Source organism: Coloeus monedula (assembly GCF_965178545.1).
Source record: "Coloeus monedula genome assembly, chromosome: 25".
Taxonomy (NCBI): domain Eukaryota; kingdom Metazoa; phylum Chordata; class Aves; order Passeriformes; family Corvidae; genus Coloeus; species Coloeus monedula.
The window spans coordinates 4109209-4126716 of NC_138805.1; the positions used below are offsets into that span (position 1 = coordinate 4109209).

The following is a 17508-nucleotide window of genomic DNA, read 5'->3' on the forward strand; positions in this document are numbered from 1 at the left end:
GCACGGACAGGGGAGAGCCCTGAACATCCTCTCCTGTCGTGCTCCTGGGTTGGCAGGTAGTGGTGAGGTTCACATTTTTTGGTGAAATGCACATTTTGCTGTCACAAAATAAAAGCTCCAAACAGTGGCAAGCAGACATTTGCATTTGGCTCTGCAGCCAGTATTGTGTCTGCTGGGAACGTGAGATGAGAAAATAACACGTGTGTGTGTGTGTGTATTTATATTATCTCTAAAGCTGTAGGTAAAACTACAGCTGCTTTTAGGAAATTCCAATGAGGGAGCATCAAATCCCTGCTGTGGACCAAATTAATTTAAATTTTCAGTAATTATTGCTCTGTGTGAGTGTGGAAAATCTGTATTTGCACACACTGGAGGCTCCCCCTTCCGTCCCACCACTGTGCTGGCATCTGAGGGAAGCTCCACAGAGGAGGGGTATCCTAAATACCTGGGAAATGTGGTTTAAGGTGCAAGTGGCAGTTTTTTGTTTCAGTGATGTGGTGGTTGTAAGCTCCAGATTAATTAAGCCCCGTGTGATGGGCAGGGGCAGCAGCAGGAGGGGTTTGGGCAGCACATCTTGGTGTGGGGATGTTTTTTGCCTTCCTACAGCAGCAGGAAGCAAAACTCATCCCTAAAAAATGTGCCGAGGTACCTTAAGATTGCTCAAAGACTGGGTCTTGTATAATGGAGAAAAAAATATGTGAAAATGAGGGTTTTTATTATCATGGCAAGGACAATGATGGGGATGCCAAGATACGAGTGCCTTGCAGGATAAAGTGGCACATGTTCTACACAAGAATGTGTACAATGTCTGACGACTCTGGAAATCTGTTCTGCAGCAGATTTCCCAATAAATTAACACAACAAAAATACTTTCATATAAAACAAACTCCAAAGGATTTTTTTTTTTGTCCTAAAGTAAAAGCAAAACCTTCAGGGACTATATTACTTATCTCTCTCTACATATATAATCTCCTGAATTTTTTTCCTTTTTTAAATAAATTTATTCTTGTCTTAGAAAAATAAAACGAGTAGCCAATTTAGTCAACGGAAAATATCTCACAGACTTAAAAGCATGCCCAGCAAGCATAGCCTTGTAAGACTAAATTAATGTTAAATCAAAGCAATTTGTTACTCAACCAACCTAGTCTGCAATTCACAGTTGATTACTACAAAGTGTATTCTTAAAATTATTATTATTTTTTTCTTTTTTTTTTGGCCCATATAAAAATAACGTATTGCAACTCAAAGTGCATTTTTAAAATAAACAATCAACTATTTTTATCAAATAAAATATTTACACCATTTGGTTTTGTACAGTCAGAAATGCGCTTCAGGCGATGACCATGGGGACGTCATCTGAAAATCCAGTTATCATTGGGGCTTCGTCGTCCTCATCTCCTGGAAAACAAACCCAAAAAAGAGCTCTTTGGGGGCCCTCAACATTTATATTGCATTTTATATTTCTGGGGTTTATATTTCTGTTTTTATATACATTTTGCATTCTGTTTTTAAGCGATTTGCATTGGAAGGAGGGGTTTCATGTGATAAAAACGTTTGGTTAGGAAAACATTCGGTCGGACCTGATGGTCCTAAAAGGTCTGTGCGACCTTAACTATTCTATGGTTCTGTGCTTTGGGCTCTTAGATCAAATCCATAGAGATTGTGATGCCAGAGTGGCCCAAACCATGATAAAAGAATTCATTCTCACCCTGATTTCACGTCCCCAGTGCATTTTTAAGTGATTTGCATTGGAAGGAGGGGTTTAAGTTTGCTAAAAATGTTCGGTTGGGAAAACTTTTGCTGGTTGGACCTGATGGTCTGGAAGGTCTTTTCCAAATTTAACAACTCTGTAATTCCCTGATTTGTACTCTTAGATCAAACCCATAGAGATTGTGATGCCAGAGCGGCCCAAACCACGATAAAAGAATTAATTCTTGCCCCCGATTTCACGTCCCCAAATGCCACCAGGGGCCACGCACCCAGATCATCCCCCGAGGAGAAGATGGCTGAGCCCAGGCGGGAGCTGTAGTGGCTGTTGGCGAAGGCAGTGAAGCTGTTCTGGAGCCTCCTGTGCCTCATGTACAGCACCACAAAGCCGATGCCCAGGGTCACCAGCAGCAGGAACAGCACTGGCACCACGATGGCAGCCACGTCCGTGGGGCGGCCGGATTTGGTGGCAGAGGAGTCTTCACCTGGTGAGGGAGGGACACAGGTGCTGCTTGTACCAACTGCACACCTCTAAAGAATTTATGAGGCTTCCCGGAGTGTTTTTAAGGAGGGTGAGGGAAAAAATAGGGACTCACCCATTCCCAGCTCGTCATAGAGAAGTGTGGCCGGCTCCCCACACATCTGCCCCCCGTACAGGCACCGGGCCTGCACAGTGAATGAGTAGTTGTGGCCTATCTTCAGGTTGGACACCTTGAAGAAGTTCTCCGTGGTGTTGCCCAGATAGGCTGTGATGTTCATCAGGCTGTCAAACATGTGAATCTCGTAGCCCTGAGGGAGACACAAGCCCCAAATCACTGGGCTGCAGAGGGTGGGTTTGCTCCCTCCAAAAGGGGTTTGAAACTTGGCTTTCCTCCTGGATCTGGCTTTGATGAACTCTGCTGGGCTGTCAGCTGGGAGGGAGAAATGTGGAGCCTCCTCCAGGAACCCCTGCTGCTGTGCACGGACCTTGACCAGTTCAGGGAGGAGAGATTTCTCTTCTCCCAAGTGACAGGATGAGAGGACACAGCCTCAAGTTGTGCCAGGTGAGGCTCAGGTTGGACATCAGGAGGAATTGCTTCACTAGAAGGGTTGTTAAACATTGGAAGGGCTGCCCAGGGAGGTTTGAATCCCCATCCCTGGAGGTGTTCAAGAAACAACTGGATGTGGCACTCAGTGCTCTGGGCTGGTGACAAGGTGGGGATCAGGCATAGGTTGGACCCAGTCCTGGAGATCTTTTCCAACCTAAACGACTCTGGTTTGGTCAGTCTGGTCCGCTCTGTCCTTAGAGCTCCACCTCAGAGCACCCAAGCACAGAGTCCAGTGGGGTGATGGCTTTTTTGGTGCAGTTTTCTACCTGCCCATGCTCTGACAGACATTTCACAAATTTTCTATCCAACTCTGAGTAATGACAATTCTCAGACTTCCTGGCATGGCAGGGCAGCATCCTATTCCCAGTCCTTTCACACAAGGGACAATTGTCCTTTTCTAGGACAGTAATTATGTTCCTAAAAGGTGACTGATTGGATCTATCAGCTTCAGAGCCTGAGCCGTGACACGAATTTTAGTGAGCTCTCTTAGAGGGCTCCCCAAGGACAGGATGGATTTCAGAGTCTGTGAAGGAGCCTTGCAGTGACTCTGCCCCGGGGTTTTCTGTAGGACAGGAGGCACAGCAAAACTTACCCGGCTTTCATTGAAATTACTTTCCTTCAATGCCAAACTCTTCCAGAAAAGCAGAATATGGTCGTTTTCTGTGATGATTTTTAAGGCGTCCGGTGCAGACAGGGGGACTGCAAAGGACAAAAAGTGGCAGTGGGTGAGGCTGTAGCACTGGTGGCACTTTTCTCTTACAGGAATGGAGTCACTTCTGAAACTTAGTGGATTTTTTTAGGGATCAGCACAATACTCTGCTTGGAAAAGGGATGTGCTGGGGGAGAGGATGCTGTGGCGTGGAAGCTGGGAGGAGTTTTTCAGTGGTAGGAACGTAATGGTACTTGGTGGTGTGTACACAGCCAAATGGGTATTCTTCCATCTCCATTTATCAGGAGAAAAACACTGGATATCACTTGAGAGGCTTCTTCTCCACTGCTGTTGTTTGGGGGTGTAATCACCTCCCCTGGGAGGCCTCCCAAAACTGGGCTTTGGCCGTGGGAGAGGACCAAGAGCTGCAGAACCATTCCTCCAGCCTGCAGGCAGCACAGGATGGGCGGCGTGGCCCTTACCTGTGTTGATCTTCATGCTGGATTCCTTGCTCATGTTCCCCAGCTGGACCATCACGTGGTATTTCCCTCCTGGCTCCAGCTTCTTTATGGTGTACTCCACCGTGCTGTTCCGGCTCTTCACTTTGTAGATTTTATCTGTTTTCCTCACCAAATCTTTAACTGCCACAGCGTAGAGCTGGAGGGGGGAGGAAATGGATGGAAAAAATCTCACTTTCCTGCAGACTTTCAGCAAAACTGTGGTAGGACATTAGACGGGGGTGGGGGGGCGTAAAATTTGCTTTAAACCAAGGCTGAGCTTTACAGAAAGCCTGGGAAGCAAAATTCCAAGCCTCTCTCTGGTTCCCTGCCCAAAAATCTGCATTTACTGATACAGAAAATGCAGTTGGTGGAACAGATGAGGGCAGGAGGAAAACCTCAGGTTGTATTTCTCAGTGAATCACAAGGATGCAACACGAACCCTGTCAGAGTTTCCAGCTCTGCTGGGAAGATTTATACCTCCAAACCTTTGCTGTTCAAGTCTCTGGACCAGAATGGGAGGGGAAAGCTTGCTGAGAAAATGACTGGCCTTCGATGGAGCGAGACCTGAGCGTACGCCAGCGTGGCAGAGAACAGAACCGGGCTTTGTTGGGGTAGGAGGCAGTGCCCCAGCCCAGCCTTACCCTCCTGGGCAAAGCCAAAGCCCAGAAAGGTGTTTTGGCACATGCCCAGGGCTGTTTTTAGACTTAATCAGCAACAGATATCCCAGATCTGGCTCTTTTTAAACATTACAGCCCTGAGGTAAGGGCCAGTAGGGACGAAATGAAGATCTCGGAGGTGTCAGCACTTTGATGACGATTTTATGTGGAGCATAGATCAGATCTCAGGCTTTCTCCAGCGGAAGAAAGGCAAGGCTCTGTCTTTGAGCCAGCATTTTGCATGCACAGGGACAGGAGAAGGCTCTGTGGGGTGTTACCATGTCCTGGTCGGGCGAGTCGTAGGGCGATTCCCACTTGATGACGGCGAACGTCTTCCCGGTGTGCACGGAGTGGAGGTGCCGTGGCGGCAGCCGGTTGTCCGGGATCATCTTCACCACCACGTAGTCCGAGGGGGGGCCTTGGTAGGGAGACATCACCCGCACCTGGGAGGGAGGCACAGGGGTCAGGGCTGTGTCCTGGTGGAGCCATGGCAGGCACAGGGAGAGGAGGAAGGGAGCCCACCAGGAACAGGTACTGCTCGTCCCGCTGCACCAGCACCGTGATGTTGTGGGCGCTCGTGGTGCTGTTGTGGGGGCTCCTGTACAGCTCCAGGAAGGACGTGGCGTAGAAGATGCCGTAGACCTGAGGAGGGAGAGCGCAACAGGGATGGTGCAGGGTTTGGCACGGCCCAGAGCATCCACTGGCTGCCACTTTTTAGGGGCATAAAGCAAAGACCCTTTTCCTTCTGGACCCTTTTTCCTGCTTTTCCCTCTCTCTTGCCCAAGGTCAATCTGCCCACTTTCCTTTGAACTCCCAACCCAAAACCCTGAGTTCAGCTCAGGGTCCAGCAGTTGATTCAAAGGCTGCTGGAGCATTGTGCTGTCTGCATTTAAGCCACTTCTCACTGCATCAGTGGCTGAGCAAATGGACAAGGATCCTTTCTTTGCTTCTATTTAAAGGGCAGGAGGTTCTTTCCCTCATTCTCCCCCAAATTTTCAGGGCCTTGGAATTCAATCCAAACAAATAATCCTGATTTCAGGGTTTTCTGTGCTGCTCTGAGGCTCTGAGCTAGACCCCAGGGTGGCTGATGAGGGAAGGGCTGGTGCCTTACGACATTCCTGGGGCCGGTCCAGCTGCATTCCACCGCCGTCTGGTTGATGGCCTTGGCCTTGAGGCTTGGGGACGCAGGCCTTGTGCCACTGGTCACCACATGCACAAAAGACAGAGGGCTGTCACCCAGCTCCGTCTTAGCCCAAGCAGAAATTTCATAGGGGGTGTGTGCTGTCAAATTGGCCACTGAGCAAGAAGAGAAAGGGGCACTATTAGGTGAGGCAAAGCACGGCGAGGGCGGGGTGAGAGCACGAGGGAAGGGGCAGCAGCAGCAAACAGATGGGTGCCTGCCTCTCCTGGGCCGTGCTTCCATTCCTTTGGAGTAATTTCCTTTCTACAGAAGCACCTGATACTCTGGCATCCAACCCAGCCCGTGCTTTCCTGGGCCCGGATGATTTCCCATATCCACACTGAGATTGTTCCAAACCAGAAATGGGGTTAACAGGGACATGTGCTGTATGCAAGCCCAAGAAACGCTTGTTCTGTTCCTACTCCCTTTGGCAGATTAGAGATGGAACAACAAACAAAACCCCATGTGATGAGAAAGGACTAGTGCAGCTCTGGGGGTAAATCCCAAATCTGCTTGAAATCTCCAGGTCCTCAAAACAGGATTTGCTGCTTTGTCCTCTCCAGATAGAAACAGAATTGTTTAAACAGAAACAACCAGTAGCAAAACAAAAAAAGAAATAAAATAATCCTATAACCTCCCATTAATCCTTCTGCTGGGTGTTGACCAAAGCAAAACTTCACATTTTGTGCAGAATTTACCTTTTTGGATGGACTTTTCTCCTTCTATGACCAGAGTCCTTTTTTCCTGCCTGTGGGTATCGAATGTCCAGTAGATGTTGACCACGTAGCCACTGACCTGTCAAGCCCAAGGACACACAACAGAGCCATCAGCTCAGCTGTGCTTGCACACAGGGAAACAGGGTTGCTGTCAGACCCCTGACAGTCTTTGCATTGTATTTTCCATCCCAATTAAGAGCCCCGGGGCAGTTTGGGAGCAGTAAGAACTGATTTGGCATGAAATAACTGGTAATTGCAATGCTTCAGTGGGTGGCAGCTTCTCCCAGCCACTATTCACCATTCACCCAGCTCAGAGGTAAAGGGAAAAACTCTTACCTTGATATTCGTGGTCATTTTTAGGCTGAAACTTATGGAGTCCTCGCTGTAGCTCTCAATGTGGATGACAGGGGGAGGGATGACTGGGGGGAAAGAGAGAAAAGGCCTGTTAGTACAGCACAAAGAAATAGAAACAGTTCTTGGGAGGAGATAAAATACAGCTTTTTGTGGTAACACCCAGCTCCCAGAACAGGAAGCCCCAACCTTGTCTAAGACATGTTCCCCTCAGAGAAGACACTGATGTAATTTTTTAAGTGAACTACCTAAAAGCTGCTTTATCTGTGCCCTGCTCAGTGCAGGCTGGAACTGGAGGGGTCTGGGCAAAGGGATTTCCCTCTGAACTCAGCAGGATGAGCTCCTATCCCAGCTAACAGCTCCTGGCCTTCCGAGGAGCTGCTGAGGGAGGTCAGGAGCTGTCGGTGCCAAACACTCGTGCAAAATCTGAAGTGGAAGTTATTTCTGTTCTTTTTACCTCTGCTTTTCTAACCATCAGGTAATTCACATTATCTGAATCCTGCACTTTGAGTAGCCTGGTGTTTCCTTTCCCTTCTTCCATCTAGCAAATTAGCAGACAATTTTGATGCAGGGACATAAGTTTGGATGAAAAACTTGGCATGAATACAAACGACTTCAAAAGGCTTTTCTTTAAAAAACCAAAACAGGTTGGGAAGGAAATGATTTACTGTGCAGTTTGAATTTATCTGCTGTCACTTTGATGTTATGATAGTTCTTGGGAGCTGTGGTTGTTTTTTATGGTCTAGACCTAAAGGAGGAACCACAATAATTGTGACCTAAGAGGGAGAAGGATGAGCCAGCATCCTTTTAGGGTGAGAGTGATGGAGTTGGTAATTTCTTGTCCATCCTGTGGCCTACACAAGTCTGAGGGAACCTGTCTGCAGCCTGGGAGAGAGGGAACAGGCTCCTCGCCCACTTCCAGGGCAGCACATCCATCCTCTGAGCCACAGAGCTCAGAGGAGGAGTCAGTGACCCCTCCAGATGCGCCACCAAACTCTGAGGCAGCTCAGGTTGAGTGAAAAAGTCACTTTTTACAGGCCACTTTTAAGGGCAAAGCTGTTGAACAGTGTGAAAGGCTCAGCAGGGAGAATAAAGGACAGGGAGGTGGCTGTGGATGCTGATACTTCAGGCTGATACTCTGATTTTTGTTACCTTGTCTGAGTTGACCGAAACAGCAACATTTACCTTTGCCTTTGATGGTGGTTATGGATTTGGATTCACTCCAATTTCCCACCCCTCGACTGGTTACTGCAGCAACCTTTGGAAACGAGAGGGTGAGGGAATATGAGCAACACCGTACAGTGCAAACAGAGCGGGAGGTTAGAGCAAGGTTATGGACCTGGCAGGGCTCCTGGGAAAAGGACTTGGAAGCAAACAATAGCTTAATTACTCGGCAATAAAATGCTTAATGCAGAGCTAAAGCCGACTGCTTAAAGTCAATTAAAGGAATCTAAGAGGAGGGAGCTGCAGCTTCACTGCAGATAACTGCTCTCTTACGAGATCTTTGAGGAGCCCATCGAGATAAGGAGCTTGGGGCTCCATGGGCCCTAAACCATGCCAGGGAAGTCCATGTGAGCACTGAATCTGCTTCCAAAGATTTATTTGGGAATGGATTATATTGGGAAGGAACGCCATGAGAGGAAAGATCCAACCAGCTGTGGGAATAACACTGATTTGGAGCAGGGGCTTTAGCCCACCTCGCTGTGAACTTCCCCAAGAACTCGGGAGGCTGGACAATGGCAGAGCACACATTTCCCAGGGCTCGCTGTGCAGACTTTCATTTCCTATTCTTATTACTTCTGTCTATAATTACCCAGCCTCTCCCCTGTGCAGACATTCCCCACAGGCAGATCTGCTCCTTTTCCCTCTGATACACCAAGGACCAAATTTATCTCTGGCCCACATCCAGTGCAATCCAGTGACATTGGAATGGGCAATTAGCAGGGAGGATTTTGTCATCCAGCCTGGCCTTCTGGGACAAAGGAGCAAGTCAAGGGCCTTGGAACTGTAGACATTGGCAGTGCAAATGCCAAGCCCCTGGTGTGGGTTGCCATAAAGGGCAGGGCTTTAACAAGATGGTTTTTTAGCAAGTTCTTGGCTGTGCAGGACTTGGGCCACTCAGTATGAGAGCTCACTTAGAGAGAGCTTTGGAAACACTCACTCGGACTGTGTAGAGAGTGTTGACCTGCAGGTTCCTGATCTCCGTGTAGTTCTTGGTGGTTCTGAGGGATGACCACTCCTTGGATCCGCTGCTGCTGTATTCCACCTAGGAGCACCAAAACAAGGCATGAGGGCTCAAAAATACCACAGGTCAGCAGGTGCCTCTGGGACAAAATATTGGCAGAAAGAAGCACGGCAGCTCAGAAAGGGAGAAATGAAGAACTCCAGGGCTGTGGAGCCCCGCAGCATTGCTTCTCCCAACTTGCCCAATGCTCCCAGCAGATTTCCTCCCCAAAATGTCCCACTCCAGGCCCACCCTCTCTGCAGCTGGCTGTGTGCTGGCAAGCCAGCCCGTGCTGCTGTCCCCACCCCACTGAGCTGGGCTCAGCCCCAACGGGCAGCGGCACTCACGATGAATTCCCGGATGAGGCCGTGGGCATTCACGGGGGGACTCCACCAGCCCATCACCACACCCTCAGCTTCTTTCTTCAGGGACAGCTGAAGGTTGAGGGGAGCATCTGGTACTAGAGAAACAGAGAATTATTAGTGAGAAAGAGAAATATTGGTGCCAGTCGCAGTGGTGTGCGCAGAACGTGCGGGGAAAAGCAGCGTCTCCCTGAAAAATCGGGATAAAAAGGGGTGGATGGCCCTTTCTCCCCATCCAGCACAATTCCCAAGCTTATGGAAAGACCCTTTTTGCTCATAGCAGAGATATCTCTACTTTTTAGCCCAAAGCAGCAGCAACCTGCCAGGGCACTGCTGGGAGTAGCAGCTCTGCTTACGTCCTTCGGGCGCCCGCAGCGTGATGAAGTCGTTGGTGTTGTAGACCCGGCTCAGACACTGCACCTGCACTTTCACCTGGTAGGTGCAGTCGGGCTTGAGGACTTTCAAAACGCTGTTGGTCTTGTTGCTGTGGGTCTCCAAGATCTTCCAGATGCTCTCACCGACCATCCTGCGCGAGAGAGCCACACCCCTCCCGTCAGGATGGGCTTTTGTAGCACAGAACACACAGATTGTGCCAGAAAAATGGAACCATTTTAAAAGGTTGCTGCTCGTTTTTCTTTTTGGTAAAGCCACACCACCAATCTTGAAAAGATGCTGTTGGGAAGCCTGAATTAACCATGGCTTGGTGACTTATAAGCCCCTGAGCTTTATACAACTGCTGTGCTCAAATTTGTTATCTTTGTTCTGGCTGTTAATGGTCCCACAAAGATGAGGCCCAAGTGGAGAAAAAAAAAGACTTTAACAACTTTAGTGTTTGAGTAAATAATCAGGGAGGAAACCAACACAGTTTGTCACAAATGCCCTCTTGGTACACCTATTCTGTGTCTCTTTTGCTACCAAATATGAGATTTTCTGAGCAGAACTTGATTAAGGAGCTCTGAGTGTTTCAGGCCTGATTCTGTGCAGTTCTCTGCAGTAAATACAGGCACACCTGTGCTCACGCTTGTCCTCTTTACCTGCTACAACAGCAGGTGAGGGATGGTGTACCTGTAGTAGATGTTGTAGACACAGGAGGTTGAGGACATCCTTTTTGGCCGAGCCCACGTCAGGGTGACATCACCAGAGAAATCAGCCGTCCACTGGAGGTTCTGGACTTTGTACACGATTGTGTCATCTGAGCAGGCAATGGGAAAAGTTAATTTACTGCAGGGAAACAAACCCTGTGCCCAGGAGAGAAACAGCAGTTCTGGTTGTAACACGAACAACAGGGGAGGTAGGAACAGCACTGGCTGAAAGAGTGTCTGCACCATTTAAATGAGATGTTTAATTTATCACTGGAGAACACTGCGCTCACAGAGGGCAGTTCAGAGCAGGAATTTACCCCTGGTGCTCTTAGTTCCACTCAAAATGTCTTTATGCTGCGTCAGGCAAGCATCTCCTTTCCCCTGAGGAAAGATAAAGTGTGGCTGTTGATGAAATACTGGGAGTTTTGGAAGTGTGTGTGTACAAACTGCTTGGTGTCACCCTTCTCCTGAGTGTGATCAGACCGTGCTGTCCCTGTCACCCTCCAGGGCCATTCTTTGCGTGTTTTCCCTTATCACATCTCGTGTTCAGCAGCAGGACCCAAGCAAAGGCTAGCAGTTCAAGTCTGGGGCTCGCCTTGACGCGAGCTCTGTGGCTGAATCACTGCCTGACCTTCACAGAGGCACTTAGGGGATAAAAGCACCGTGGAAGCCAGCCCTGGCAGTGCTGGGGACGGGAGGTGCTGATCTGGAATGCCCCAAATCCGTGCCCTGCTCCCACCAGGCCATTCCCACCTCTCTCTCTCTCCACGTGTTGGAGCCCAAATCCCAGTGTTGTGGCTTGGCTCTGCTGGGGTGCTCAGCTTTGGTGCTGAACAGAAACCGAGCAGAGCAGAGGCAAACTGCTGCTGCTGTGTTTTCCCTGAACAGCTGGAATTAAACCCAGCAGGCACGTGGGTCCATGGACAGGCAGGGCAAGACAATTTTTCCAAGGGAAAAGAGATGGTTTTCCCTTGGCGTAGCAGCCGAGCCGTGCATCTCAGCAACGCCTTCCCCCTCCCCTGAACCTGCTGCCCTCTCCCAATCAATATTTAATTAAAGAACTAAACCTGATTGATGCTCGGCCCCCCCCAGCAGTTCAGTGGGGGAGCAGCTGAAGCTCATGGGTGGCCGGAGGCAGCGATCGATCGCTGTTACAGCCCAGGGCGGGCTCTGTCCCGCTGCCCCCACAGGGCCACCAAGGGCCAGCGTGGCACAACCAGGGATGGCAGCAGGGCACGTGCCACATCCCCAGGGTCACCTTGCAAAGGAGGGCAGAGCAGGAGACTCTTGCTTCACCTGTGGGCCATGTAAAATAGACACCTTTGCTCCTATACATCCGAAAATGATTTTTTTTTTTTCTGTGTCTGAGGTGCTGTCTTCTGAGGAAGACAAATTGTCAATGTAGAAGCTGCTGGGAAGTTTGTCCCAGCTGGTGATAAATGGGTGAGGAGGTAGCTTGGACAACTGAACAGAGGCAGATAAATCAGGGATGTTGGGAGGGAAAGGTCACATATCCAGGAGAGCTCCTCCGTGTGCTGCCAGGGAGCAGGGAGTGAGGGATGGGAGAGGGCTGCTGCTTACCTGTGCAGTTCCTCTCATCACTGCTGTCTGAGCAGTCCAGATATCCATCACAGCGCTCTGTCAGCATGAGGCAGGCCTCCCCATCCTCACATCTGAAACCACTGGGGCACGACAGGCTGCTCTGAGTAGCTGAAAAAGGCAGAACAGTTCAGGGCTTGAGGCAGGGAAGTTCCCTCAGCAGCACTGGAATGTTTGCAGGTGGCTGCGTGTCAGGCATGGAGCTCAGGCTGACGTGTCAGATATTGGGGTGTCTCCTTCTGGCTGTATCTTCAGAAGAACCTGGTGCTTATCGCAGGAAAAGCAACAATTGGACTTCTAATGGGAATAGCACCACTTGGGCTTTTTGTTCTTTTTTTTTCTGTAAAGGATTTCTGGTTTCTGTAAAGAATTTTTTTTTCCTGCAAGGATTTCACCAGCAATCAAAGCCTCCTCAGAGGCTTCCCCGCCCTCACAAGGAACCTCCCAAGGGAAGGATCCAGGTGGGACCCAGTCCCTTGCCCACACTTACGGCAGTTCCTCTCGTCCGTGCCGTCCTGGCAGTCCCTGACTCCGTCACACCGCTTCCAGTTGGGAATGCACTTGCGCAGCTGCTGGCACTCGAACTCGAAGCGGCTGCAGCGCTCCGGCAGCGCTGGGGACGTGGCTGTCACGTTGGGTCCTGCACACAGAGAGGGAGGAAAGCACCGGAGGCACGGCGGGGCTGGCACCGGCAGCAGCGGGGACCGAGCGCGGTGCCCGGGTCCCGACTCCACTAGATGGCAATCTCCTTCCATCCAGCAGGTGGAGAGGATGACGCCTCAGCCATCCTCTCTCCTGACTGCAGAGGGCTGGGAAAGCTTCTGCTTTGCAGGGAATGTCCTGCCCACGCCGCTGGAGCAGTGTCCCAGTTGGTGGCAGGACGGTGACCCCAGGGCCGGAGGACATTTTACACCATGCGTAAATTAACCCCGCAACCTGGCGAGGCTCTGAAAGGCCAGAATGCCTTGCAGATGTGATGTGGGAAAAGGGAAGGGGTGAGGGAGGGGGAAGCTTACTGGAGGTGGGACAGGCCTCCTCGTCAGAGCCATCCGTGCAGTCCTTGTAGCCGTCACACACCCAGCTGTTCATGATGCAGGCACCGCTGTTGCAGCGGAAATGGTTGGGAAGGCACGTCGGTGGGATCAGCGTGGTAATGGGATGAACTGGAGACCCTAAAAATACACCAGGGAGAGCTGACCTGAGGGCCCTGCTCCTGTGTAAGCTCTGCCTGCTCCCTGCTGACCCAGAGGGAAGTGGGGAGCAGGTGAGGCATCACAAGCCCGGTGCTTTCATCTGCATTGTGTCTGTAATCAGGGTACCCAGAAAGAAAGGGTAAAAACATGCATGAGAGTGCCCACTCATGGGGCATTTTTGGAGCCACAGTGGCTGTGGGAAGGCAGAGTGATCCTTCAGCATGTCCTGGTCCCCATCGTGTCTGTGTCACAGCCTCAGCACTGCGTCCTTACCCTCACAGTCCTTCTCATCAGACCAGTCCCCACAGTCGTTCTCCTCATCGCACTTCCACCGGTTGGGGATGCAGTGCCCGTTCCCACACTGGAACTGGTAGTACCGGGAGCAGTTTGGGGCTTCTGTTGGGTTTTCTGGCAAGGAGAGGAGAATCCCATGAGCCACAGGGTCACCTCAGCAGCCCTCAGCACAGCTGAGAGGTGAGAGCATCGCCCTGAGCAGCACAAGCACATTCCTTTCTCTTCATCCCCAGCATTCCCATTCCTCCCAGTCCTCACTCTGTTGCCACCACTGCTTTGTCTGTGTCCTTCATGGCCAGACACCACCCCTGATCTCAGAATCAGAGCAGAATTCACCAGAGCATGGCAGAAATGGAGGAGCAAACCCTGCAACTCCGAAATGAGGCTGCAGCTGCCTCGCCTGGCTGGGTACAGCTCCTACAGCCACCCAGGGAACAGTGGTAAATATTGGGTTTGGCTGAAAACTGCCTGTCTGCTCAGGGCTGGGAGTCTGTGCAGTAAACATGGTCACAGAAGAGTCACTCAAGCACAAGATGTGCCAGGTTTTCAGCGCGCTTCACTTTACCTGCCTGCAGAACGAGGGCAATGACAGTGATGTCCAGGTAGGACATGCTGTGATGTGCCCAGAGAAAGCTGCACTCACACACATAATGCACACGAGTGAAAACGTGAGGGAGACAGGACTCCATGCTCCTGAAATCCAAAGGAAGCTGGAGCTGCAGTGGCAAGAGGCGCTGGGGGTGCTGCTCACCACAGTTTGCTTCGTCAGAGTAGTCGCCGCAGTCATCCATCCCGTCACACTTCCACACCAGGCTGATGCACACCCCATTCTGGCACTGGAAGCTGAACTGGTCACAGGTCCGGTGGAACTCGGGGTCCTGGGCTGCAGGGAGAGGTTTGGTGTAAAGATCAAGGGCTTCAGGAAAGCTTGAGCAGGAAGGAGCACACTCGGGGCAATCTCAGATTTCTGAGCAGAGCATCGTGGTCTAGAGCCACCCCTTAGGAGAGCTGGCAGCTCTCTGGTAGTGGAACACATGATATTATTGGTTCTCTCCACACCTCTGGTTTCATTCTGTGCCCACCCATCCCTCAGCAGAGGTGCCCAGGGTGACACTTACAGCACCCAGCGTAGTTGGCATCTTCGTCCGAGCCGTCTCGGCACTGGATGATGCCGTCGCACACCATGGAGTGGAACAAGCACTGCTGCCGGTTCTTGCACACGAAATCCATGTAGCGGGTGCACAGGGGCTCTGCAGGGGTGGGGAGGACAGGGGGTGGCACCTCTGCTGTCCTTGCACACAGCAGCGTCACCCCCTGGGATCCGCGCACGCCTGAGCGCAGCGGGCGGATTTTAGGGACTTAGGGAAAGTTCCCAAGACAAATGGTTTGAGCTGTGTCCCTGCACAGGCTGCCCTCCCCAAATAACCCCTCAGGGTGGGCACAGGCACAGGAAGGGTTTGGTCAGATCCCTGGCAATGTCCTCCCAGTCTGTCCCAGTCTGTGCCTTTTGCTGACCTGCCGATTTCACAGGGGGCTCGTGACTACTGCACACTAAGGCTTTCCCATTATCTCCCAGGGCTTTACTCCCAGTGGGACAGGCTTGGGCAGACCAGAAATGCTGTCAGCCCTCGCTGCTGGGCCCCAGCAGCTCCCCCTGGCCCCGGTACCCACCACAGTGCTGCTCATCCGAGGCGTCGGAGCAGTCGTTGATGCCGTCACAGTGTTTGCTGGTTGGGATGCAGGTGCCATTGGGGCACTGGAAGCCATTGCACTTCTTCTCTGAAATCCAGAATTGGGTGGATGTTGTGTGGTTTTCAGGGTTTTGTTAATTAGCTACAAAAAGCCATGGTTGCCTTTGCGCTGTGCCAGCTTTTGGAGGGGTGGGGGCTGTGCCATGAATTTGTAGCTGGTTTAGCTCGGTGGGTGTGCAGAAATCCCTCCCACCCGTGGCAGAGTCCCCCCACACACACAGGACACGTTACCACAGCTGGCAGGGTCCTCATCAGAGCCGTCCTGGCAGTCGGCGTCGCCGTCGCAGGCCCAGCGCTGCGGGATGCAGTGGCCGTTGTGGCACTGGAAGCTGGAGGCCTCACAGGTGTGATAAACTGCTGAAACCAGAGCAGGGGGACACCTGAGTGTGGGGTGTCAGCATGGCCCTGCTGAGCTGAAAGCGAGTCAGGCCACACCACCACACCCTGCTCCTTCCCCTGCACCAGGATCTCCCGCCACAGCGGGTCCCAGCACGAGCAACACCCCATGGACCCCATGGTCTTTCCCTCTCCATGCCAGTCTTGCTCACGAGCCTGCTGTGCCTCGGGGATGGCTTTTGGAGGGCAGAGATCTCCCAAAGCTCTCCCCAAAGTCAGCAGCCTGTCTCCCTTTGATCTCAGTCCTTGGGGTGTGTGTGCAAAGGTGGCAGCGGCGGCATCGTGCCAGAGATGGTGAGAAGTGTCACAGAGATCAAGCAAGGCTTGGCAGAGCTGCAGGGTCCCCGTGCAGGGCAGGACAGAGACAGAGAGAGCTTTTAATTAAGGCAAACAAGGCTCTTCCATGTTGCCAAAGCAAACAAGAAATACAATTCTCCCTGGGGGTTTTCCTTAGGCTCCTGTCAGGGAAATATCTGCCTGTGGGGTATCTGGGTTGCAGCCTGGTTTGTGCTGTCACTTTAGAGACAAATCCTGCTCCTCAAGCAGGAGAGCGCTCAGAATTATTGGGAAAAGCAATGTTCAACTTAATTAAATGGCATGATCCTGAGTTTTAGGTCGGAGAGTGACACGCACTTGCAGATATTTCGAAACAGTACAATCTGGTGGCAGTAATATTCTATTAGGTATTCAGCGTGAAATGTAATTATTTTAGATAAGAGCAATAATTGCAGCCCGGTGAAGTCAGACGGAATGTTCCTCAAATAACTGTGATCCTCTTAGATAATTCCAACTTCAGGCTTTACAAACCCAACACGCTTTTTGAAGTAGGTTCCTTTCCTGTGGTAATTCTCTCTGGAGAAACTCATATGAGAGATAAGTGATACCAATATAAATTAAACCTTCTTAGAAAGCCACGCTCATGGAATACTAATGACCAGGATCCACGAGGCTACAGCCCTGGGTGCTCCAGGCACAGCAAATGCCACAGGGGTGAGCAAAGAGGAGCTCAGGGACCTGAGAGCAATCTCCTAAATCCTCGGGCCAGAGCCCCAGGACAGCAGCTGGTGCTGCTCTCTGTCCCAAAGGCTCCAGACTGCCAGAGCCAAGCTGTTGCCAGCATTCCCAGGGGCTGTCCTGGTCCCTACAGGCTCCCCATGGATCTCTGCCCACACCGTGGAAAACACTGCTTTTATCTTGAAATATCCCACATATGGCTTGAAAAATACAACCTTGTGTCTTTCACGGATGGGCTGATGCTCTGCCTACTCTGAGAAGTCTCTTCTCTTGCAAGTATTTAGGTTTTGGGCTTGGTTGATATTTTTGCTTGATTATTTTTAGTGGAAAAGACCAATACACTGCTATCTGTTGGCTTTTCTAAAGAGAAAAAGGCTCTGTGTGGGTGTTAACCTCAGGAGGCTGCTGAGGAGCATCGCTGTGGTGGTGAGGAGGGCTGAGTGTTGTGGCTTTCAGCTCCAAACACACACTGGGGCTCACAGGCCTTGCTGCACAGAAGGCACAGAGCAGGAACAAGGTTATTTCTGCCAGCCAGGCTGCTTTAATATGAGTTGTAAGAAAGGCAAGAGTGGGTCTTCCATGTGGGACTCCCTGCTTAGGACACCCTCTTCAGGTTTTTGAGCCCACAGAGCAATGAGGCTGCCAGAAGAGGACTAAAATTGCCAAACTAAACTTCCCAAACTAAATCTGCCTCTTCTTGAGAGCAATTACTTGTGGAGAAGCTGCAAAGAACGTGTCTGTTTTCC

General features: G+C 51.0%; 1 protein-coding gene across 2 annotated transcripts in view; it reads right to left on the reverse strand.

The window, feature by feature from the left end:
- Positions 1-1330: 1330 nt before the first annotated feature.
- Positions 1331-17508, reverse strand: part of SORL1 (sortilin related receptor 1) — a gene marked incomplete at both ends in the record, with an annotated part of 42371 nt that continues 26193 nt past the window's right edge. The window contains 23 exons of one of the 2 annotated variants that reach the window (XM_082296858.1): positions 1331-1398; positions 1980-2192; positions 2304-2496; positions 3388-3494; positions 3927-4101; positions 4879-5043; positions 5123-5242; positions 5712-5896; positions 6479-6575; positions 6833-6915; positions 8033-8105; positions 9009-9113; positions 9419-9531; positions 9790-9959; positions 10499-10625; positions 12097-12225; positions 12605-12754; positions 13131-13286; positions 13581-13715; positions 14353-14484; positions 14720-14851; positions 15273-15380; positions 15584-15706. In XM_082296858.1, coding sequence (XP_082152984.1) covers positions 1331-1398; positions 1980-2192; positions 2304-2496; positions 3388-3494; positions 3927-4101; positions 4879-5043; positions 5123-5242; positions 5712-5896; positions 6479-6575; positions 6833-6915; positions 8033-8105; positions 9009-9113; positions 9419-9531; positions 9790-9959; positions 10499-10625; positions 12097-12225; positions 12605-12754; positions 13131-13286; positions 13581-13715; positions 14353-14484; positions 14720-14851; positions 15273-15380; positions 15584-15706 — 3059 coding nt within the window. Of the gene's footprint in view, positions 1399-1979; positions 2193-2303; positions 2497-3387; positions 3495-3926; positions 4102-4878; positions 5044-5122; positions 5243-5711; positions 5897-6478; positions 6576-6832; positions 6916-8032; positions 8106-9008; positions 9114-9418; positions 9532-9789; positions 9960-10498; positions 10626-12096; positions 12226-12604; positions 12755-13130; positions 13287-13580; positions 13716-14352; positions 14485-14719; positions 14852-15272; positions 15381-15583; positions 15710-17508 lie in introns of both variants that reach the window. The other variant, XM_082296857.1, reaches the window with a different exon arrangement.